At 54.5% G+C, this 24,893-nt stretch overlaps 1 protein-coding gene across 3 annotated transcripts in view; it reads left to right on the top strand.

Annotated features, from left to right (window-relative positions):
* FUBP3 (far upstream element binding protein 3) overlaps window positions 1-5,644 on the top strand; it is a 48,933-nt gene extending 43,289 nt beyond the window's left edge. For 2 of the 3 annotated variants that reach the window (XM_081236734.1, XM_081236736.1), the window contains 3 exons: window positions 1,747-1,818; window positions 3,108-3,235; window positions 4,286-5,644. In XM_081236734.1, coding sequence (XP_081092860.1) covers window positions 1,747-1,818; window positions 3,108-3,235; window positions 4,286-4,294 — 209 coding nt within the window. In that variant the 3' untranslated portion in view covers window positions 4,295-5,644. The remainder of the gene's footprint in view (window positions 1-1,746; window positions 1,819-3,107; window positions 3,236-4,285) is intronic. The other variant, XM_081236735.1, reaches the window with a different exon arrangement.
* Window positions 5,645-24,893: the final 19,249 nt, after the last annotated feature.

Raw genomic sequence — 24,893 nt, 5'->3', positions numbered from 1 at the left:
TCTGCAGGCTCTCCTCGGAGCGCCAGGCAGCTTTGCCCACAAGGGGCTGGTCCCGGGGTTCCACCCCTTTCCCCTTGAGCAGAGTGCTGGGTGTGAGACCCTGCCCCGGGGCGCCTGGTCAGGTTCACAGCTGGAGAAGCCCCCCCACGCGTCTGGAGCAGTGCTGGGCAGCCTGAGGCAAGTCCCCGCTTCTCTGGGGCTCCGGTTCTGCAATCTGTGAAATGAAGGGTTTGGATTTGATTTCTAAAGTACTTGTGAGCTCTGAAATTGCATGGTTGTGTTTGTTCCCTCTCTTCGCCCTTTCTTACTTTCTTACGAAATACCTTAAACGTGCAGAATATCTTAAAGAACTTCACCACAAACACCTACACACCACCCAGATTCTACCCTCCGCATTTCACTGTGCTCACTTATCCCGCAGCCCGGGCGTGTTTTGTTTCCTCCTGTTCCATCAGAGGGCACCCCCAGGGTGGGAGGCGACCCAGATAGGGTTCCCCAGTGCCCATCGACCAGGACAGAGGACCTGGGAGAAGTCCTAGACTGTGGGGAGGCTTTGCGTTGAAGCTGCAGGAGACACGTCCACCTCCGTGCGGGGGGCGGTTCCCGCAGAGCCCGCCCCGCTGCCGCCTCAGGCCAGGCGGGCGGGGAGTTGGCAAAGGCACATGGGCTGAGCGAGAGAAAACGCAGCTAGCGCCTGCCCCTTGCACCGTGCACCAGCCTTCACCTGTGGTGTCGCTTGGTTCGTTCAGGGGAATGGAGAATTGGTTTCGGTCAGAAGAAAAATCCCACTTGCCCACAGTCTCCGTGTCTGAGGGGGCAGTTCCTGCTGCCCGTTGCCCAGGCCTTGCCTTCCCCTGGCGCCAGCGTCCAGGTCCGAGTCCCGTCCTGCCGCAGTGCGGGGAGGAGGGGTCCCCCCCCCACACACCGAGTGTCCTCGTGCCTGCGCCCCTCCTCAGCCTTGAGGAAATTAACTCTTGGGGAAAGCATTGTGCCACGAGATGTGTTTTTGAGCACGTCCTTCCTGCCTGCTGCAGGCTGTGATTCTAACCCAAAAAAGGACTTGGGGGGTGGGGGGCGGCCCTCAGCAGACAGAGGGTCCCGACTTGCAGCTGTGGTCAAGTCTTTTAAACGCTACCCGCCCCCCGTGCCCCTGGGCAGCCTTTCTGCCCAGCCTTTCTGCCCCCAGTGATGTGGAGAGGAGGGCGGGACGACCCCCAACACGTCCTCGCCCTCACCCCGGACAGGTGCGAGGCTGGGGGTCAGGTGTGTACCCCGTCTTCTGTCGTCACCTTGAGCGCAGTCTCTGGACACTTCCCTGTGTGTCCCCTATACTTCTCCTCGTGCAAAGGCAAAGCCATCAGTCCTTGAACAGAAGGGTCAGGGAAAGGGAGTGGTCAGCGCCGTTTGGATTCTTTGTCGGTTTGCAGGCCAATCCAGGGAGCCGCAGATAGCACTCTGGCCCCGGGGGCTCTGCTCGTGGCAGCCCAGGGTCCCCGACTAAAGGGAGTTGAGGCCCTGCCTGCTGGTCGCCCTTGCGGGGCAGCTGTCTGCCAGCCCCAGCCTTGCTGGCCTAGGTGGAGGCCCTCTTGGGGGTCTGCCTGGCTCCTCCCCCACCCCCCACCCCCACCCCCACCCGGGCCACAGGGGCAAGGGAGTGAGTGCAGAGAGAAGGGCCTGGAGCCTGCGGGCTGGGGGCCTCGGCCCCGGGAGCCCGGAGGCCTGACTGCTTTTGTGTTCTTCGCCCAGGCCAGCAGAGCCAGCCGCAGAGCAGCCAGCCCGACTACAGCAAGGCCTGGGAAGACTATTACAAAAAACAGAGTGAGTGCGTTGGCCTTCTTAACAAGCAGCTCCCCGGCCACAGAGCCCCCAAGACTGTAGACTTCAGAGTCCGTGGTTCCCTGACCCCTTTTTCTCTTTCCCGCTTTCCCTGTGTGAGTCGGATCTGCGCGTCTACCTTTGCCGCCCTCTCCCCACGTGTGCCTGTCAGGGGAGATGCGCAGTCGTCCTTTGCCGTCCTCCACTCCTCCTCCTCGCGCTTCTCTTCTGGACTCCAAAGGGCCCGAAGGGCATGGCACCTCCCCTCAGGGACAGTCCCGGCCTTGGCCGTCCACTTGAGAACCACTTGGTTAGGACTCAGGCCAGCCACGAGCCGTTTCCTGACTGCCTTGCGGTCTTGCCACCACCCGGCTCCTTCTGGCCGTTTCAGGACAGGTGAAGAGGAAGGGGACGGTGAGGCTCAGAGCAGGGGGTCCAGGGTCGGAACGGGTGCTGAGTTGTTTTTCTTCCAAAGTAAGCTCTTTTCCTAACTGTGCCAGTTTGCTTAATTAAGCCAGTCTTTTTAAAAAGAGGAGGAGGAAACCTGATAACAACAACCAAAAGCAAACAAATAAATACCCTAAGTGAATCATTTAAAATTAGTACTAAGGTCTCTGGTGTGAATCCCAAAACTGCTGAAGCAGAATGTTCGGGTATTGTTGGAAGGAGGTGTCTCACGTATCTTGAGTCTGAAGGGTGTTACTTGCTAGTTGGAAGAGCTCAGGTCATAGGCCGTCAAAGAAATGTTCACCCTGTGTTTGGGATCATTACAAGGTCAGCACCCTTCTGGGGGCCAGAGTGGGGGTCAGGGAGGTCACCGTCACCTGGAGCCCCTGGTGAAAGTCTTCCCAGAGCCCCCCATCCAGATTCCCAGACACACATGGGCCGGGATGCCCTGCGCAGGTGCACACACCCCCGTGCTGGGGCACCCGCTTTCTCGCCCTCCCTCCTCCCCCTCCGGCCTGGGGCACTGACTGGGAGCTGGCAGGACAGGCAGACAGATGCAGAGAATGTGATTCTGGAGAGAGAAGACAGACAGGAAGGTCTTGTAGGATTGGAGCGGGCACCGGGCGAGGAGAGGCTGGCTGATAACCGCGCTTTCTGCAGCAGTGCTCGGGCAGACCAGTCCTGGTGCAGCTCGCTGAGGGGTCTGGAGGGAGAGCGTGAGCGTCGGGCACTTGTTCCGGACGCCCCTGAGGCTTGGGGAAGGGATCCCTCCAGGCTCATGGTGTCCTTGCCTCCCTCGAGTGCGTCCCTGCCCCCAGTAACCCGTGCTTTGCTTTGTCGATCAGGTCACGCTGCCAGCGCCGCTCCTCAGGCCAGCTCCCCGCCGGACTACACAATGGCCTGGGCGGAGTATTACAGACAGCAGGTCGCGTTCTACGGGCAAACATTAGGGCAAGCTCAGGCCCACAGCCAGGTCTGTAGCCGATCGCCAGCACTGCCAAGACTTCCCAGACCAACCCTGACCCCCCTCCCAAGCCTTCTGTGTGTGCCTGTCAGCCCCGGGGCCAGAGCACGGGGCCCCTGGGCTGTGGAGGAACCGCTTGGGCCCCGGCACTGCTCAGCATGGCCGCTGTCTGCAGAGTGCCCCGCGGCAGCCTCCCTGGCCCCCTCCTCGCCCCAGACAGGACAGGTTTGAGCCAAGTGGAAGAATTGTTTGGGCAGCCCTACCAGGACAGGCCTGATCTTCCCTCAGATCCAGACCCAGAGCACAGTGCTGAGCGGCACTCAGTTCTTCCTCTGGACCCCAGGTCCCCCAGCTATAAAGGAGCGTGCCAAACTTAGCTGACCCTGGGCAAGTGTGGCACTGTGCCTAGGGAGTAAGACTAGCATTGGGGTCACTCCCCAGGCCTGTTCTTGAAAAGGGTGGTGTGGCCAGGCTGTCACGCTCGCCCACGGTCGGCAGTGCGGGCCAGCAGGAGCAGGGCTGGTCCGCACCCTCCGAAGGCCAGGCCCTGCCTGGAAGCCTGGAGGCTCTGTCTCATGAGAGGCCCAAAACGCTTTTCTTACAAATGCAGGGAAGAGGACCAACTACTCCCGCAGGCCACATTTCAGGTGCATTTTTCAGGCGACCCGATGCCAGTCGGGTCCCTATGGACAGTGTGTCAGTGACCACAGGCCCTGGACCCAAGGCCAGTCGTTCATCTCACTGCCAGAATGGCCCTCTGGGCCTGGGCCTGGTGGGAACCGGTGTCAGGGTGGTAGGTGACTGAGAAGAAGTATCACTCGCTCACTCCCCTCTCCCCGCCCAGCATCCCCTGTGGAAGGAGGTGCCCCGGGGCCTCCTGTACAAGAGAGGTTTTGTCTGGGCCAGATCCCATGACGAGGCCCGGAAGGGTGGCGTGTGCCCGCGGGCGGGCGTGCATGTGTGTCAGCTCCTGTCACCTCCCTGCAGACAGCCCCCGAGCCCAGGCCAGCACTTGAGAACTCGCCGTCAGACTAACTGCTCTCCCGCTTCCTTCCACAGGAACAGTAGGACAGTGGCCTGCAGCTCCCTTCCCCGCACCCCCCACAAACCATTGTGAGCAAAACCTATTTGTAACAGAGGTTTTTAGATGTGCAAACCTTTTGATGAAGAACCTTTGTTTTGTTCTGTGAAACACTATATTTAGATTAACAGAATTTTTCTAAAAATCGGGAGAATCAGTTACTAAAAATTGCTGATAATTTTTGTTTTGTTATTTTTGTTTGTTACTTCAAATGTGTAAGCTCTGGGATTCTTTTTGGAGCAATACCTGCAAATTCGGGCACCAGAATGTGCCACAGAGCAGTGACATTTCAACATGGTGTGTTTTTGTTTTGTTTTGTTTGCATGTCTTTTTATTTACAGTTTTTTCTGTTGCAACAGAAAGTGGCTTGGAAGTCTTAGGTGGCTTGTAACAAATTCTTTAAAAAAAAAATTTAAACAGTATTTAAATATTCTTAAATGTGTAAATTCATTAAATGTTTTACTTCTAATTTCTTGTATCTTGGCTGTCTGGTTTTATTGCATTTTTTTAAAAACTGAACTATTATGTATTGTAATTAATTGTGTGAATTCTGAATTGAGACAGATAATTGTATTGCTGTCCAACAGGGCTCGGGAGGGGGCATTTTATAGGGTTTGTATAATTTCTAGAGTTCTAAAGGGGTAATAATATAAAAATGTGTTTGTGTGTTTAGCAGACGTTTTTTCATGTCTCCATTACCTGCCGATTGCAATTGTGTATCTAAGACCTCCAAGCTTGTTTTAAAAACAAAACAAAAAAACCTTTCTCTATTCTCTCAGAAATATAAATACTGTTATTTTTAATATTAAAAATAAATTCAATATAACTTTTAACAAACACTGTGGAACATTAAACCGCATAAAAATGTAGTAACTATTTTTTAATTCCAAGGTGTTTTTTGCTTTTTTCTTTTAAATATTTTCTTAATACTTGTCAAATTAACTAGATGAATAAATAAATCTAGCATTAACCACAATATGAATTAAATAATTTTGATTTAATAAAAGGGATAATATGATTTCCAGTGTTTACTGTAGTGTATCTTGTACAGATAACATGTATTTTTAAAGGAAAGAAAAACGGAATTGAAGCTATTTTTTCTTGCGTTTTTCAATTGACCTGGGGGACATTCCGTTTGAGATATACTGAAGTTACAGTGTCTGGGGTTTTTCTCCTTATTTTCCTTATAATGCTTGAAATGTCTAACTATTAAAAAAGGCAATTGGAAAATGTTATGCATGTTGTTTTTTTAAAAAAAGTGTTGTTTTTATTGGACTGACAATTCATTTTACACTCTACATAATAAAATTTCCACAAGACATCTTGTGGGCAAAGTATTTTTAGTCTGTTTGCTCTCTGTTTGCTTGTCCCTCCCGCTGCCCCTGCCCGCTGCCCCCTGAGATAAAGGCGAGGATTCTGGCCGCTCTTGGCCGATCGTCTTGCGCTACGTCGGCCCGACCTAGCTGGTGCACAGCCTACGTTTGTAGCTACTTCGTTAAGCTAATTTTATCTTCACGGCTTTGTATAATCTAACAGTTTAACTTGAGAGCCTTGGTCACCTCAGCCCCTCTTACCTGTCACATCTGCTCATCTCTTGACGTGGGTGTGACACCAAGAAGTCAAGCACGAGGTTCCTTGCGCAGAGGTGCTGCCATCCCAGGTGGAGCCGGAAGATTCATTGAAGGGGGTCAGCGCGGCTCGCCCTCTCCCCTCCACACACCTCCCCACACGTGCGCCTGAGAAGTGGGGACCGAAGTGGTCAGTCTGGCCCGCGGCCTGCTCCCTCCCTGTGTGGGTGCTGTTTACTCTCAGCCCTGGACCGGCTGTGGGACCCTGAGCTGCTGAGAGCTGCTGAGAGAGCTGCACTTTGTTTCACTGTTTTCATTAAGGAAACAAAAAGGGGGTGTCCTTACCCATCGGTTGAAACCACCATGGAGGGTCCTGTGGTTTCAGGACACACGGGGACAGTGTGGGCCCTGCACTGCAGGGTTATTGAGGAGCAAAGGAGATGGGCCTTCGACTCCTTGTTTTCCTGCTTCCTTGCCCGTTGACGGAAGCAGCCGGCTTTGAGCACAGCTCTCCCCTTGACTGTGAACGTGCCCTGCCTCTGCCGCTCGCTGTACACGGAGGCATCTCTTCATTCAGACACAGTGCTGCTAGGAGGATCCTGTTAGAACCCTCGTGATGGCTCGTTCTCGTGTGTGTGTGTGTGTGTGTGTGTGTGTGTGTGTGTGTGTGTGTGTGTGTGTGTGTGTGTGTGTGTGTGTGTGTGTGTGTGTGTGTGTGTGTGTGTGTGTGTGTGTGTGTGTGTGTGTGTGTGTGTGTGTGTGTGTGTGTGTGTGTGTGTGTGTGTGTGTGTGTTTTGCAGTTCTGGTCCCTTTTCTTTTCTCTACCCCAGGCTCTAAGAGGAGGGGAAAAAAAGCATCTGTGGCTCCTTTAGGCCAAAAAGGGGTATGGAGAGCAGCCCATCTGCAGCCATTCCGAGGCCTGTTGAGAGCCGGAAGACAAAAAGGAGATGTGGCATCTTTAACTACACCTCTAGAGAATCGAGTTTGACGTTGAGAAATTGAATAGTAAAAGCCACTTGGAAGGAAGGAGGGGTCGAGCCAGAGGAGGGCATAAACGCTGATGATGGGAAAGGGAATTAGGGAGAGGGCATTACAGAGAAGGCTTCCTTCTAATTCATCTTCCAAGCCCTGTGCCAAAACAGCATTTGGCATGGTTCGCAGGGAGTGATTGTGTGATAATGAACCCTAAGGTGTCCCTTAATTGAAGACTGAGCATTGCGGTTTGTGCCAAGAGTCATAAATGGTGCAGGCTTGCAGGAGGATGCATTTTCTTAAATGTATCGGTGAGTACAGATTAGCCCTTGTCCCCAGTGAAATGCCCATACTATAAATTATGGAAATCTCTCTCTCTCTCTCTCTCTCTCTCTGTCTCTCTCTCTCTCTCTCTGTCTCTCTCTCTCTCTCTCTGTCTCTCTCTCTCTCTCCCTCTCTGATGCAGCCTTTTATTGAGGCACGGGGGAGGAGAGGCGGGGTGCAGTCCAGCAGGAGGCTGGGGGAAAGTTTGCAAGCATATGAAATTTGGCCTCTCATTAACATGGCGCCCACGGAAGATGGTTTTCATCAGCAGTCTGGTGTCCTGGAAGGCTGAAGTGCTTGAAATGTACCAAGTTCAGCGATTGTGTTCCATTAAGAAAGCTGCATGGTCATCACGGAAGGGACAGTCTGTGTGTTGGGGGAGGCAGGGGAGGAGGGCGGGTGCCCAGTCTGTCTGCAGGACTCTCGCCCCACCTCCCATACTCCAGCACACTTGCACGCTTGGGCTCTGCCCAAACTCAGGATCCAAGGACCCAGCTGGGCTGTTCCCAACCCACCCAAGAGTTTGGGCTGAGGGCAGGGAGTCCGCCAGCCAGTGTGCCTCCATCACTAACCCTGGTCTCAGGTAGGAGGTGCAGTCTTCCCAGTGTCCCTCTCAAGTGGTGACCATCCACGATGTCCTCCTGCAGCCCCCGCAGTCAGGTTGGCTGGGGTACAGATGGCGTGTTGCAGGGCTTTGGTCCAAGAGGGAGTTTGGACGCCAGGGGGCCTCAGCCTCTAGCTGGCTACGGCAGCACTGTTTCCCGAGCCCACTTCTGGCCCACTGGGGCCCAGCTGGGGTTTTTAAGATGGGCTAATGCAAATGGCCCTGATAGACTCTTCGAGATTAATGGCCAGAAAGTGGGTTGACGCTCAATTCCGCGGGGCGTGCTGGTCCTGGGTCCGCATCTCGGGTGGGTGGAAGGGCAAGTGAAGACAGCCCTGAAACAATGGGAATCTTCGCTGGCCTTTGTCTTGAGGGCCTTTTAGTAGCATCTACCAAGAACATTCTGGCCCTTTCCAGGCATCTCCTTTGCTGGGGTTCTCCACACCTAGGGTGGTAGGCAGGTCTGTTCTTCCCGTTTTACAGACGAGGGCTCAGAGTCCAAAGCTAAGTCAATTGCCCTTATCCACACAAGTACGTGGGGTTCTGGGCCAAGTTCTGTGCTGCCCTTTACCTAGGCCTTCAACAGAGAGCATCACGACTGCCCACAGGGGGCTCATGGTCAAGCAGGGGGACACGGCCATCACCACCAAGTGAGACAGTTGATAGGATGAGGACACAGCCCTAAAAGTTAGTGCCGTGTGCCAACCACGGGTCAGGCCCTGTCACTGCATTGCAGTCAATCATCATCTCTGATTCCGTATTTGCAAATTCACCTATTCACTAAAATTTATTTATAACCTTAAAATCAACACTCACCACACTTTTGTGGTCATTCCCAGAAAAGAAAAAAAAAATTGAGCTGCCCGCTGCTCGTGTTCCCAGCTGAAACGAACCAGGCAAACAGTCTGCCTTCCTGTTCCGGCTCCTGTTCCAAGCAAGGGTCCTCCCGGCAGTCTCTTCAGTGCCGTGTATTTTGCATTTTTGTGCTTTCCCTTGGTTATTTTGCGTTTAAAATGACCCCTAAGCGAAGTGCTGTCTAATGATGTCCTTTACAGAGAAGACACAGGTGTTAGACAAGCTTTGCTCAAGCACGAGGTATAGTGCTGCTGGCTGTGAGTTCAACGTTCATGAATCGACAATATATATTAAATAAGATGGCTTTAAACAGAAACACACATAAAGCAAAGTTATTGTGCTGGTTGGTTGGTGAAAAAATGCGGTGAGCCTGTATTTCCCTGAGGAGCAAGGGTTCAGTATTCGCTGGCCCACTTTCTCTGCAACTTTATAGAGCAACACACTGCAAGTAACAAGAACAGCCAATACCTTACTTTCCCGTAAGAGCCTCTTGGCCCTGGGGACCCACCTGGGAGATGAGGAAACAGGTTTGAACAGGTTCTTGCCAGAGTCCTGGCTATGGAGGCGACAGAGCAGGGCTCAGACCTCCGTCAGACTGCAAGACCGGCCCACTTTGCCACTCCGAGGACAGACACGTATGCGAGGGACACCTAAGTTGGTTCTAGAGGGACCTAACAGGTTCAGCCCACCGGGGGCACAGACTGGAAGATTTCAAGGTACAAACTCAAGCTCCACTACTCAACAGTCTCCTTACCTGCAGCGGGAATAATAACTACCTCCCCGATCACGGGGCTGAGGTGGGATTGAATGACACGTATGTAAAGCCCTTGACATCTGGCTTATCATAAGCTCTCAGACAGTGGCAGCTCAGAGTGGTAACTGAGTCCAGGGCTTCTGACTGCTTTGGTGGCTTCTTCTGCTCCCCTCTGAGCACCAGGACAGACTGTGTGATCTGAAACAAATGTCAGCCTCAGCACGAACCCTCTAAGCTTCTCCTGGGCGCTCTTGGTCTCCCCAGGACACATGATCCCAGGTCCAGCTCGCTGGTCCCCTGAGGTCCGGGCAGCTAGGCCATTAGGAAGGAGCTGCCCCCGAGGGGCAGATGAGGACCAGGACCACCCCCGACCCCAACACACAGATGGGTGGGTGACGGCTTGGGCCAGTTGTTCGGTGATTCGAGGCTGCTCAGTATTGGCCCACAAGATGCTGTTTAAGGAAACCCTCTACAGGAATTCCCTGGCGGTCCAGTGGTTACGACTCGCCGGTGCCACTGCCAGGCCTGGGTTCAATCCCTGGTCGGGGAACTAAGATCCCGCAAGCTGCACGGCGCGGCCAAAAAAATTAAAAATAATAATAAGGAAAACCTTTTCAAGCACATCAAAAAGGAATATGTGATCCTTTGGTCTCTCCCTCTTGCATCAGATTCTCTAATCCTGACTTTGCTGGGAAGCAGGTATCTTGGCCCCTGAGCAGGGACCTGAGCCCCCAACCTGTCCCAGCTGTCACTCACTGCCAGCCACTCTGCTGCATTCAGACCAAGCCCCCAAAGTCCACGTACCTTCCTTTCACTGGGGTGCGGTCAGATGCTTGCAGCTGCAGCTCTGTGTTTAAGAGAAGGATGACGATCAAGATTAGGTGCAGACAGGACAGCGATCATAGTTTCGTCCTGGGGCTTGATGTCATGCCACGAGGTCACCTGTCTGAGTGTATTTACTGAAAGGTTTTTTCCCAGACCTGCCTTTTCCTCAGTCAAGGGGAGACAGCGACCAGCTGCGGCATCCAGAGTCCTGGCTTTTGTTCCCTGCTTGGATGTCTGACTTGCTCTGTGACTTGAGCGGATCATGTCTCTTCATCTCAGTTTGTCTTCGGGAACCAGACCACACCAGTGGTTTCCAAATTGTATTAGTGTTCCCCAGTTGTTCAATTCCAATTCCAATAAAATGCATTAAATGTCTTTAAACATTTTCCATTATAATTTTTTAAGCACCATGCACTCAAGTATGTCATATGCTGAATTTCCATTTGTTCCATCTGCTTGTCTATCTTTGTGTCAATGAAATGCTATCCTAACTACTGTACATATATAGTGAGTCCTTCAACTTTCTTGTTCTTCAATATTGCCCTGGCTATTCTCAGCTCTTTGCATTTCCATAAAAATTTGAGAAGCAGTTTATCAATCCCCTACTCCCCACAAAAATGACTTTAAAGCTACTGGGATTCTGATTGGGATTGCACTGAATCTATGGGAAGAATTGACAACCTAACAGTATTGAGTCTTCCTATCCATGTATGTGGTGTATCCCTATCTCTTGTTTAGTTGTTTGATTTCTCTCTGTAATTTTAGTAGTTTTCGGTATAGAGGCCTTGCACATCTTTCTTTCCATTGACTTCCGGGTTTTTTGATATTTTGCTGTTATCGAAAATGGTATTTTTTTAAATAAAAAAGGTCATGGGGCTTCCCTGCTGGCACAGTGGTTGAGAATCTGCCTGCCAATGCAGAGGACACGGGTTCGAGCCCTGGTCTGGGAAGATCCCACATGCCACGGAGCAACTAGGCCCGTGAGCCACAGCTACTGAGCCTGCGCGTCTGGAGCTTGTGGTCTGCAACAAGAGAGGCCGCGACAGTGAGAGGCCCACGCACCGCGATGAAGAGTAGCCCCCGCTCGCCGCAACTAGAGAAAGCCCATGCACAGAAACGAAGACCCAACATAGCCAAAAATAAATAATAAATAAATAAATAACATTTTTTTCAAAAGGTCATGAAGAACCTAGGGGTAAGTCAGGAATAAAGACACAGACCTACTAGAGAATGGACTTGAGGATATGGGGAGGGGGAAGGGTAAGCTGTGACAAAGTGAGAGAGAGGCATGGACATCTATACACTACCAAACGTAAAATAGATAGCTAGTGGGAAGCAGCCGCATAGCACAGGGAGATCAGCTCGGTGCTTTGTGACCACCTAGAGGGGTGGGATAGGGAAGGTGGGAGGGAGGGAGACGCAAGAGGGAAGAGATATGGGAACATATGTATATGTATAACTGATTCACTTTGTTATAAAGCAGAAACTAACACACCATTGTAAAGCAATTATACTCCAATAAAGATGTTAAAAAAAAAAGAAAATGGTATTTTTAAATTTCATTTTTAATTTCTTTGTTGCTGGTGATAGAAATATAATTTACGTTTACACATTGACCTTGATTCCAATGACCATACTTAGATTCCTTGTTAATTCTAATAACTTGTAGATTCATTTGGCTTTTCTATGTTCAGAGTCATGTCATTTATAAATAGTGATGGTGTCATTTTTTGCGTTCCAATCTTTATGCCATTTGTTTCTTTTTATTGCTCCCTTGCAAGGCCAAGACTGCCAGTACATTGTCAACTGAAAACAGTGAGAGTGGACATCCTGGTCTTGTTTGCATTCTAAGGGAACACTTTCAATAACTCACCATTAATTATATGTTGTACATTTGTCGTATATACCTTTTATCGGGTAAGGAAATTCCCTTCTGTTTCTAGTTTGCTGACAGTTTTATCATGAATGGGCGTGGAATTTTTCAAGTGCTTTTTCTGCATCTATAGACAGCATCACATGAATAACCTCCTTTTTAATTTTAATATAGTGAATCACATTGATGGATTTTCAAATGTTAAACCAGCCTTGCATTCCTAGAATAAATTTCACTTGGTTGTAATGTATTACCTATCCTTCCTGTGTATCATCGGATTGATTTGCCAATATTTTTGTTTAGGATTTTTGTATGTATATTCATGAGAACAATCGGTCTATAATCTACACCATAATTTAACCCACTGAAGACCTGAAACATGCCCACTCATGCTCCTAGCTTAACCCATTTCCATCTGGGTTATGCCACCACCATTCACATTCCTGGTGAGGAATGTTCTCACTCTGGGCTGCTCTTTGAATTCAGGCCTGCAGGCATCGTACCAAAAAGTTCATCACTCAGTTTGTTACTGAGTTCCATGCTCAGTTAGAAGCGAGGCAGATCATCTCACCATGGCCAGTGGTCATTGTGCCGTTAACACCCACAACTAATATTGCTAAAGCACCAGCCATACTCAAGACACTGTGCTTGGCCCTGGGGGGTAAAGCAAAGCCACTTCTCCCCTTACGGAGCTTCCCATCCAGGAAAGGTGTTCGTTTACGCCCGGCAATGGCTACTTAGCAACTCAGCTTTGAGACAAAAATTTCTTCCTACACCTTGCCTTTGAATCTTCTGAATTTGTTCTATTAAAGACTATTTAAAATAACAAGGTAGGGCTTCCCTGGTGGCGCAGTGGTTGAGAGTCCGCCTGCTGATGCAGGGGACACGGGTTTGTGCCCCGGTCCGGGAGGATCCCACATGCCGCGGAGCAGCTGGGCCCGTGGGCCATGGCCACTGAGCCTGCGCGTCCGGAACCTGTGCTCCGCAACGGGAGAGGCCACAGCAGTGAGAGGCCCGCGTACTGCAAAAAAAAAAAATTAAAATTAAAATTAAAAAAAATAAATAAAAATAACAAGGTAAGCAGTTTTAATACTGTTGTCCTTAGCAACTGCTTATTTGTCTGAATCGAGGTCACACCCACACTGTGCAACGAATTCAGAAATAACATGGATGCTGTGGCTCACGTGAAACTCATCCCCAAACTCCTTGTTTTGATTCTATCACCAGCCTCACTGCTGTCATGGACTGACTGGCAAGTAAGTATGTAAACGTGAACTTATTCATCTCTTGCTATTTAAATGCCACTTGTATCTGTTTTCTTTGGTTTTCTGCAGTTTGAATATGTTATGCCGAAGTGTGGCATCTTTTGTGTGTTTGTTTTTTTGTAGTTGTTTGTTTTGTTTCTTGGTTTTTTAAAAATTTATTTCATTCATTTTTTGAATAAATGTTTTGTTTCTTTTTGTTTGCTTTGTTTTGGGGTTTTGTTTGTTTTAATTTTTATTTATTGATTTTTGGCTGTGTTGGGTCTTCGTTGCTGCGTGCGGGCTTTCTCTAGTTGCGGCGAGCGGGGACTACTCTTCATTGTGGTGCGTGGGCTTCTCATTGCGGTGGCTTCTCTTGTTGCAAAGCACAGGCTCTAGGCACGTGGGCTTCAGTAGTTGTGGCACGCGGGCTATAGAGCACAGGCTCAGCAGTTGTGGCGCAAGGCTTAGCTGCTCCACGGCATGTGGGATCTTCCCGGACCAGGGCTCAAACCCGTGTCCCCTGCGTTGGCAGGCGGATTCTTAACCACTGCGCCACCAGGGAAGTCCCTGACCTTGTTATTTATCTATTTTATATACAGTAGTGTGTAGCTGTTTATCCCAAGCTCCTAGATTAGGAGGAATAAATAAGGTGCCTCTCACTAATTTTTGAAAATTCTCAGCCATCACTACTTCAAATATTCTGCTCCATCTCTCTTTCTTCTCCTCCTCCTGGTATCCCAACTTCACAAACGTTATACCCTTTGAGATTGTCCCGCAGTTCTTGGTTACCTATCCTGTTGTTTCTTTCATTCCTTTTCCTCTTTGCACTTCAGTTTGAGAAGTTTCTATTGACGTCTTTTCAAGCTCCGTGATTCTTTCCTCAGCCGTGTCCAGTCCACTGATGAGCCCATCAAAAGGATCCCTCATTTCTGTAACAGTGTTTTCAAGCTCTAGCATTTCCATTCGATTCTTTCTTAGAGTTTCCATCTCTCTGCCTATGTTACCCATCTGTTCTTGCATGGTGCCCACTTTTTCTATTACGGCACTTAACATATTAATTATAGTTATTTTAAATTCCCTTTTGATAATTCCAGGCTTGGTGTCCTATCTGAGTCTGGTTCTGATCATTGCTTTGCCTCTTCAGATCGTATTTTTCCTTGCTTTTTGGAATGCCTTGTAATTTTTTGTTGGAAGCTGCACACGTTGTATGAGATGATAGGAAATGAGGTTAATAGGCTTTTAGATGTATGTTAATCTGCCAAGGAGTTTGTAGCTGTAGGTGTCCCAAGCTTCAAATTCTCGAGTGTCTTTTTTTGTCTCCTCCCTTGACTTTGGGCTTCCCTACGTGCTCCTCCTCAGATAGAGTCTAAGACCTGCAGCTCTTTCAGCTGTAGGGCACCATTAGCATACTGGGGCCCTGCTGGTGCTGTGGTGGGGGGCAGGAGATGGGGAGTATCCTATCATCTTCCAATTAAATGCCAGTCTTTTAAGTGCGCCTGTGTCTCAGGGCTGCTTCTCCAGTGGTAGAGCTTTTCCCTCTGGCTCTCCCTCCCTTCTCTGGCTGCAGTAATTCCAAGCAAATTCCTGTTCCCTGTTTGTTTGTTTGTTTGTTTCTCCCTTAGGTGAGACAGGAAGTCTGGAGGGGGCTGGAGGGAGAGGAATTCCATTCCCCCACGTGGGATGAGGCTGTGGGTGAACTTCACCAGGATTTCTCTCCTGTCCCCCTACCAAAGACACTAGGAGGTCTTCTCAGATCTTCTCCTGGAGAACCTGGTAGGGTTCCTGGTGGTAAAACCCATGGAAGTGCAAGCCTTCTCCCCCAAGACTGGGCGCCCCAGGAGTTTCTCACCCTGATGCCAGTCCATACTCGGCCTTCCAGCAATTCATCAAAATTGCCATTCAGTGTTCCTACCAGTTTGTGAGTCCAGGGATTCTGCTCCAGGTGAACAGATCTCAGCTGTGACCCTCCAGAGTCCCCCCTTCCCTCCAGATGGCAGCGTGACAGTTTGCCTGGCAACCTCAGTTCTCTGCTGGGTCCAAGAAAAACTGCTGATTTTCCATTTGTAAAGGTGAGGGTGATGACTTCCCAGTTTTCTACGTGGCGGAGCTGTACCTGGAAGTCCTATCGCTGTTTTCTAATTAGATTCCTTCCTAAGATCTCATCCGAAGAAAGCGTTTCACCACTCACCCGGCACCTGAAGCCACCGCCACCCCGTCCGGGGATATGAAAGTGCAGCCCCTCACTTCATGGTGGGTCACAGACCTGGCACAGGACCAGGCACCCCCTTCCCGAGAGCTGTAGGGAAGAAGAGGACATTCCAAGCGGGCTGGAGATCCAGGAGGCGAGGCTTTTCTCCTTGACATCCCATGGAGAAGAATTCTACAACTGCAGCTAGTACCTCTCAGCCTGGGCACGAGGATGTGCCTGGCTTGCTCAGGAAGCATCAGCATCTTGAGGGTGGAGACCAGCTGGGTCCTTTTCAGCCTCTCAGTGCTCGGACAGGGCTGGCACGGTGCAAGTTCTTCGCAGTTGCTGGTTGAACTGAACAACCTCTAACTAAAGTCTCTGGGACTGGAAGCTACCAGGGTTGGACTGACGCTGCAAGACGTGACACTCCCTTGCTTGATGCTCCAAGCTCCAGGTCCAGCCTGGCACACTGTAGGTGTGCATGAAATATTGGCATAATTAAAATAAATACATGATGCTCTGAGAGTCTGGGGTGTCCAGAAGCCTCCAGAATAAATACAGTTTGTGACGTACTGGACACCTGGAGCAGCACATTTCCCTTTCATTGTAACTATACCTTATTTATTTATTTATTTATTTATTTATTTATTTATTTATTTATTTGCGGTACGCGGGCCTCTCACTGTTGTGGCCCCTCCCTTTGTGCAGCACAGGCTCCGGACACGCAGGCTCAGCGGCCACGGCTCACGGGCCCAGCCGCTCCGCGGCATGTGGGATCTTCCCGGACCAGGGCACGAACCCGTGTCCCCTGCATCGGCAGGCGGACTGTGAACCACTGCGCCACCAGGGAAGCCCCAACTATACCTTATTTAACTGGTCTTCAGGTGAGTTTGTCCTCCCTGATTGCCCAAAGTCTGCCATTGGACAAAGAGGAGGGAAGAGGTGAGAGGATGTAAATGAGTCTAACATTAAAAAATCTTGGCCTTCCCTGATGGCACAGTGGTTAAGAATCTACCTGCCGATGCAGGGGACATTGGTTCGATCCCTGGTCCGGGAAGATCTCACATGCTGCTGAGCAACTAAGCCAGCAAGCCACAACTACTGAGCCCTCGTGCCACAACTCCTGAAGCCCGCACGCCTTGAGCCCGTGCTCCACAACAAGAGAAGCCACCGCAATGAGAAGCCCACGCACCACGCACCGCAACGAAGAGTAGTCCCTGCTCGCGACAACTAGGGAAAGCCCGCCCACAGCAATGAAGACCCAAGGCAGCCAAAAATAAAATTAATTAATTAAAAAAAAATCTCCATCCAGCCCAGTTTAACATTCATTTCCTGACACCTCTAGAGTCTTGCATGGGGCACACGGATATGATGATACAACCCCGAGGGCTTTCTTCTCTGGCTGTAGAGAGCAGGGAAGGCATAGAAGGGAAGGGCCCAGGCTTGGAGAGCATCCATTACTCTTGCGTAGCCTCCATTTCCTCTGCTGTAAAATGGGGTGAATGTTGGGCCCTATCTTGCAGAGTTGCTACATGAACTGTTCATAGTCTCGCGTGCGTGTGCCTGACCCAGTGCAGCAGAGGGGCAAGAGGAGCTCTCAGACAGCGGAAGCCAGCACCACTTTATCCTCACGCTGCCGATGGTTTTGGAACTAGGACAGCAGTGGTGATCAGGTGCTACGGGAGAGGCATCTCTCTGTGGACAGGATACAGACTGGAGGCAGGGAGGCCCAGGGAGGCCCAGGGAGTCTGAGGCCCTGGCTGGGACGAATGGGAGGAAAAGAAAAGCCTTGGGCGGGCCTGGTCCCCAGCAGTGGGTCCCTCTGGCTCAGCCTCTCAGGCCTGAGGACACCCATCCCAACGGCTCATGTCTACTCAGGTGGGAGCATCTGTGGCTGGGCCTCGGCCTCTCTTCCCACATCTTAACCGGGCCCCAGGGTTCAGAGGATCTGGGCTCCCCTAGCTTGTTGGCTGTGCCAGCTTGATAGGGGCTGGCGGTCCCCAGAGGTCACTTTGCTGGGACACAGAAGCTCCTTCATGCCGCCCAGAGAAGGTAAGCAAGTCCAGAGGCCTCATGGTCCTTCAAGCTTGTTCACACCATCATGCCTGGAAGCATGCCTATTCACCTCTGTACACTTCATGCCTAGTTCCTCCACAGCAAATGAAAGGTGTTTTCCTGACCACGGGAACAGCCTCTTGGCATTGACAGACAGTGCACGGGTCCGCCTAAGTCACGACTGTGACTTAGCAGCCCCAGCCAGGAGGCTGTACAGGACAGTGGTGGAGGCCCAGCCCTGGAGTCAGGTTGCCTGAGTTTGAGTCTCAGCTCTGCTCTTTGCTCACTGTGTGTGCCCATGGGCATGTCAGTGACACTGCCCCCTTCACCTTCACCTGTGACGGCAGGGTTGCAGCAGCCACCTTGTGACCATGAGAACAGAGGGAACCTCGGGCCTCTCACCCTTGACATGCTAAGCAAACTTATGCCTACTTACCTCTGCAATCTGTTTTGTGAGAAAATAACCCCCTTCCTACAGCAGCCGTTGAGGTCAGGTCCACTGTTGATGGGACCAGAAGTGTTCCTAAGACACCTAAAACTTCTCTGTGCCTGTTTGCCCTTCTGGTAAATGGAGATAATTAGAGCAGCTACCTCAGTGTGTTGGAGTGAGGACGGATTGAGAAAAATCCATGTGAAGTACTTAAAAGTACTGATACTTAGTGAGTGCCCAGCAAGTGTTCATTACATTATTGTTGTGGTGGTGGTGGTTGTTTTCATTCCAACTGCTTTTTGTAAGACATGGACTGGAACACAGACTCCTTAGCATACAGATCAACTACCTTAGCATATGGTTTCCAATGTCCCTTTGTAGGCGATATTTGGTACCCACTTTTGTACTTTTATATTTCCCAAAATTTCAAGCATGGACATGTGTTACTTTTTTTAAATTAATTAATTTATTTATTTATTTTTGGCTGCCTTAAGTCTTCGTTGCTGCGCACGGGCTTTCTTTAGTTGCGGTGAGCAGGGGCTACTCTTCGTCGCGGTGTGTGGGCTTCTCATTGCAGTGGCTTCTCTTGTTGCAGAGCACGGGCTCTAGGTGCGCGGGCTTCAGGAGCTGTGGCTCACAGGCTCTAGAGCGCAGGCTCAGTAGTTGTGGCTCACGGACTTGGTTGCTCCGAGGCACGTGGGATCTTCCTGGACCAGGGCTCGAACCCGTGTCCCCTGCATTGGCAGGCCGATTCCTAGCCACTGTGCCACCAGGAAAGCCCGTTACTTTTAAATGTAATAAAGTTGCTAATGTTTTCGATATATCAAGTACATTCTCTATCCTATGAGCTTTCCACGCATGATGTCTTTTATCTCTCATGACAGCTCTCCCAATGGAGTTTCTATTCTTATCCCCATTTTGCAGATAAAGAAACTGAGGCTCAGGGCTTCCCTGGTGGCGCAGTGGTTGAGAGTCCGCCTGCCGATGCAGGGGACACGGGTTCGTGCCCCGGTCCGGGAGGATCCCACATGCCGCGGAGTGGCTGGGCCCGTGAGCCATGGCCACTGAGCCTGTGCGTCCGGAGCCTGTGCTCCGCAGGGGGAGAGGCCACAACAGTGAGAGGCCCACGTAACAAAAAAAAAAAAAAGAAAGAAAGAAACTGAGGCTCAGAGAGGGAAAGTAAGTGCCTTGGCTCCCGGACAGTACCTGCTGGAGTCAGGATTGGACTCGTATCCTCAGGTCTCTGGTGCTTGGGGCATCTCCTGATGGGGCCAGTGGACCCGTACATGGGCCAAGTGGTCTTTGGAGAGGGGACAAGAATGGGGACGACAGCCACAGGCATCTCCTCAGTGTCAGCTCACGCACCGGGCACATCAGGCTGCATGAGACAGGCAGGGTGATTGTCCCCACTTTACAGATGAGGCTGAAGTCACTTGGACAGAGGCATCAGAGCCAGCGAGGTGCCAGAGCCACCAGGCTGGCCTGGGAGAAGCTGCCACCACCTCTGGCCCCATCAGAGTGTGCTCCACCCCTGGAAGCTGGTCAGAGAAAGCAAGGACTGGGTCTGCCCTGGTCACCTGCACCTCCCAGGGCCTTGCCCAGAGCCTGGCACACATAGGCACTCAATAAATATTTCTGGAACAAAGGAATGACCAGGGCCTCCAGGATTCCCCATGAGGCTGGAGATGGTGTGGGTGGCAGCGGTGGTGGCAGGGAGCTGCACCTTTAGGGCACAGCTCCCTGTGCCAACCCTCTCTGCTCTGGGGACATCCCAGGTGGAGGGTGAGCAGATGCAAGGGCCTGGAGATGGAGGAGGAAGGCCAGCAGGCTGAGTGTGGGGTGGGAAGGGCCTCTGGAGAATGGAAGGGGCATGAGTGAGTCAGGGATGGTTCCTCCTGGCTGCCCCTAGACTCACAGGAGGGGCAGAGAGCTGGTGACGGTGAGGGGTCAGGCGACGGGCAGGGAAGGGGCCCGCCCGTCTCCCACCTACCCCACCCGACCCCCCCTCTTCATCTTTCCTGCCTGCTTTCGTCGACCCCTCCCCCACTCCCACCCCCTCCCCCAATCTCTGTGTCTGAGGCACCCCCATTCCTCCCCATTCCTGCCTCTCCTCCGTCTCTCTAACTCTCAAAGAGGTCTCCCCAAGCCTTGGGCTCCTTTGGAATCCCTGCCTCCGCTTCCTTCATTTCTCTGTGTCCTTGTGTCTCCACGTCTCAGACTGATTTTTATCTGGATCCTTCCCTCTCGGCGTCTCTTTGCCTCAGTCTCCCTCCACCTCGGCCCCACTGTGCCTTCCGAAGCCTGTGCTTCCTCTCCCGCCGTGACGCGTCCGCCTGGAGGTCCAGGACTCTAGCGGTGGCAAAGGCAGGCCTGGGGGTCCGGGCTTGGGAGACTCTGGAGAAGGTTCCCGGAGGCGCAGGAGAGGGGGCACCCGGGCCTCAGCGCCCAGAGAGGCTCGCGTGCCAGTCACCTGGCGGCCCGGGCGCCGGCTCCGCGCCGACGCGCTCGACGTGGGCGCCCCGAGGCGCGCCTTTGTCTCTCCGCGGCCGAGGAGGCTAATTAAATTGAGGAAGGGTCGCTGTCCCCCTTCACAGCGCTGCGGCCGCCACTCCACCCGGCGGCCCTGCGCTGGCCGGCCCGAGTCACGTCGACTGAAACCGTCTCTGCGGCCCGGGCCTCCCATCCCACCTCGGCAGCGGTCGCTCCTTTGTACGCGCGAGCCGGGGCGCCCCCGGAGCCCCGAATCGTCCCGCGGGAACGCGGGAGGGGGCACACGGGCCCCACGCGGGGAAGGAATTTCCCTAGGCCACGCGGGCGTGGGGACCAGGCAGATTTTGAGACTCAGACAGCAAGACAGAGAAATGGGAGGAGGAAGCCCAGAGGGTGTGAGAAAGCCGGAGCGCCCGCGAAAAAGGAGAGGCGCAGAGGAAGGAGGGAGAGGAGGAGAGAAGCGGGTGGGGGACGCGCGACGGCGGCGGCGAGCAAGCGGAGGAGGGAAGTGGCGGGAGGAGGGGCGGGGGCGCCGGGCGGGGGAGGGCGAGTAGCCGCCGGAGGCAGCCGGACACGCGGACCGCGAGCCGCGCGGACGGCACAGGGGCCCCACTCCCGCCTTGCGGCTGAAGCGCCGGAGGCCGGGGGACCGGGGCAGGGGGTCGGGTAGCCGCTCGTCCACATTCTTCGCCTTTTCTTCCTCTGGCTCATTCTGGCCGATCGATACCTGCGCGGGACCTGCCCCCGCCGCTAATAACTTTTTAATGAGTTCGAGGGGCTTAGAGCGAGCGCGATCTGCCCTCCAGGGTGGATTTTCCCCTGGCAGATGTTTCGGGAGGAGGAGGCGCGCGGGGCCCCCGGGAGGTGGGAACCAATCTTTCCCTCCGAGGCGCGAGGCAGAAGACTTTCTTCTAAAGTTCAAAAGAAAGACGGGCTTTCACTCGGCCCCCAAAAATGTATTTCCCGGCGGACAATGGGCTCCTTTCTGCGCCTCCTAGGGCCGGTGGGGCGGGAGGGGCGGGGACCCGTGCGCCTTGGCCCCGCCTGACCGGCGAGCGCCCCCTCCACCCGGGCCGGGACGCCGAGCGAGGGCGCGGAAGCCAGGAACCCGGCCTCGCCTCCGAACGCCCCTGGAAGAGCGCTGTCCGGACCTGGGCGCACAGGCGAGAACGAAAGTGCCCTGCGGGCCGAGAAGCGTGGCCTGGGGAGCCCTAGACTGCCCCCCACCCCGTGCCCTGGGCCTTGCGGGTGCGGCCGCCGGGCCCGAAGGGGCTAGTGCGGGTGCCTCGAGGGGAGGTAGGACAGGTCTCCGGGCTTGGGCAGCGGCCCCGGTTCTCTCCGCGATCCGCCCTGCGCAGGGCACCAAGGAGAGGTCAGCCGGCTTCCAGCGGCCGCGGGGCGCTGAGGCCCTCTTCACCTGCCCCAGCCCGGCCACCCCTCCCGAGGTCTCCGTGCCCTTGCCACCTCCCCACCCACCCAGTGCCCCTCAGCCCGTGGGTCCGTCGGCCTGCCGCCGCCTCCCTCTCTCCGCTCCCGTGGGCGCGAGGAGACGGGGGTGCCAGGGCTATGAGGCTGACCTCCGAAGAGCCGCGGCCGATTGATTCGTTCCGCCCGGAGCCCGGGCCGCGTGAATGGGAGCCCGGGCGGCGGCGGCGGCGGCGGGGATAAAGATGTTCTGCCCGCAAGGGGGAGGGGGCGCGGGGCGGGAAGCGGGGCCATTCACTCCTGGCCTGGCCCCTCGGGAAGCCGCGCCGAAGAAAGGGGGCCGGGGCCTATTCAAGCCCTACGAGCCGCCCACAATGGACCGATATACTGGGGGCCTCTCTATTAACGTCCATGAATATTGAAGAGAGCTCGGAGAGGCGGCCCGCGGCCGCGAGGGGGGCGGTGCCTGCGAGTTCAGGCTGCCGGGGCTAGGGGAGGGGGCTTGGCGCGGGCACACTCCGCGCCCGGGCCCCGCGGAGAACTACACGGCTCCTCCGTGGAGAAACCCCAGAACGTGCCGTGTTTTCCCTCGCGATCTCAGCGAGGGGAGGTGCCAGCGCGGGGGGCCGTGCTCCCCAATTCCAATGGGCCCTGAGACTGGGGCGCTCCCTACAGATCCCCTTTTCCCTGGGGCGCGGTCGGGTGGGTCTGCGGCTAAAACAGAAGCACAAAACTTGAGGGCGCAGAGGAGACGCTCGGGGCCGGCTCCGCTTCCGCCTCGCCCCCAGCACCTCTCCCGGGGTTTGCGGGTCCAGGGGAAAGAAGAGGGCTCCCTGGCCGCAGTCCGGACCCTCGATCCTCTCATCTTCTGACCCCGAGCTAGCGTCCAGGACCCACATGCTGCATCCCCAGGGCGGAGGGACCGCACAGAGCTGAGGACTTTTTGTCAGTGGGGTGTGGGCTGGGAATCCTCGGGGCTTTCAGAGGAAAGTGACCTGACCCAGAGAGACAAGAAGGGAAGAAACCTCAGTTCACAAAGTCCAACCCAAACCATTGCACACATCAGGACACTGAGGCTCAGAGAGGGGAAGGGCCGACCCAAGGACGCACAGCGGTCCTCATCCCTCCTTGGTCTCCCGGAGGCGCCGCTGAGGTTGGTTATGGCTCCTGGTGACTCTCTTCCCCTCCATCAAGTCTTTGTAGAAGCCGAGGCCCAGGCGCGGGTGAGGCTCCCATGCCCGGACTCCATCCGCCCTCCTCAGACGCGAACTCTGAGCCCAAGCCAGAGCCAGTGTGACTCTCCGGCGACCTCTGGAAGAACGTTGAGGTTCCGGGACCCTAACCCTTGGGCTGCCCTTGCTCCTCCGCAGCTCTGCCCTCTGCTGGCGCCGGGCCCGACGGTCGCCCCTGCTGCCCAGTGCGGCTTCTCCCGGGCATCAGATTCGAGGTGACCCGGGCTCTGGGTCTGAAGGCCAGTGGTTGCTGCCTTCCTTACTCTACGCCCCGATGCGGACCCCGGGATGCCAGGAGACCACTGGCCGGAACGGGGTACGCAGAGGCCGGGTGTCTGCGGCCGCCAGGTGTGAGGCTGGCTTAGCAAAGGCAGGACCCCGCTATGGAGGGAGCACTTTTCCAAGGAGCCTGAGGACGGTCCTCCTCGTAGGAAGGCCAGGCCCCCTGCCCCTCCACCCAAGTCCTCTCTCTGAGGACAAGGCCTGGGGAGTCCGATTCCTCCAGCTAACGGTGAGCCCAACACACTGCCCTGAACGTCTAGAAAACCCGGCTCCATTATCGGAATCTGACATTGCGGGGAGGTGGGGCGGGGGGCGCTGAGGAGTTCAGCAGATGGAGATGTCCCTGTGCTCCCCATCCCTTGTCTGGGGCTGAGGTGGGGATGAGGCTAACCCTGGGAGGCGGCAAAGCCCGCAGGAAGCGGTGACCTTTCCCGCTTTGGCTCCGGGCTCAGCAGCTCCCTGTCTCCAGGGAAAGACCGCGCTGGCGCTCTGGGTACCTCGGAACCTCCGCGAAGAAAGCCGACCGGTGGGACGAGGTTGAGGTGGGGTGGGGTGGGGTGGGGTGAGGAAACGAGTAGGGAAGAGGGGAGAGAGGAAGAGGGGGGCCAGAAGAGAAAGGGTGAGAGCTGCGAGGCAAGCAGGAAGGAGTGCAGGACGCAGCGGGCCTCCCTAAGTCGCAGCTGAGCGAAGGAGCCTGGAGGCTCGAGCCTTAAGCCGAGGGCGCACAGCGGCCTGGCCCGGGGCTGCCTGCAGATTCGGAGGGCGTTCGCTCCAGGGCACAGCTGCTGCTCCCATTCACGACGGTCCGGAGACCCCTTTCGGTCCCCCTGCCTCCGTAAGGAAAGCCTTTTCCAAGCGACCCGCGGCTGTCTCGGATTTCGGTCTGCCCTTCCCGACCCCGACCTAGCCCCCTAGGGCCGGGAGACGGTCGCCTACGAAGCCGTCTCAGGCCGGGCTCAGCCCCGACGGCAGCCCCGCCCCGCAGCCCTGTCCGCCCACGGAGGAGTTTGACAGCCGGCCGCGGGCAGCGAGCGGGGCTGCTGCAGCGGCCCGTTTGAAGCGAAGAGCAGGCCTCCGCAGCGCCGTCTGCGCAGGAGTTCAGCGCGGCCTGCGCCGGGCCTGCTGGCTCCAGGGCGACTACCGCAGTCTGGGGCGTGGAGCCCGGGAGAGCGCGGGACCCGGCGGGCCGGGCGGGCCGGGGAGCGGTAGGGGAGGTGAATGCCGGCCCGGCCGGGCAGGGATGCTGAGCGCAGAGCCGGCCTAGGATAGTGGCTGAGCGCGGGGCCCGAGGCCAGGCGTCCCCTCCGGCCTAGTCTGGTCCCCGGAGTCCGAGCGATCCTCGCTGCGCCCCCTGCCCTGCTCTGTCCCCTCCTCTCCTCGCCCCGGGCTGAGCCTCCCTCCCTGCCCGGCACTTCCCACGGGGAGAGGAGGAGGAAGAGGAGGGGGGTGGAAGGGCCGGGGAGGG

Source organism: Mesoplodon bidens (genome assembly GCF_964165515.1).
Source record: "Mesoplodon bidens genome assembly, chromosome: 6".
NCBI classification, from domain to species: Eukaryota; Metazoa; Chordata; class Mammalia; order Artiodactyla; family Ziphiidae; genus Mesoplodon; species Mesoplodon bidens.
This window is presented reverse-complemented; position numbering and strand designations above follow the sequence as displayed.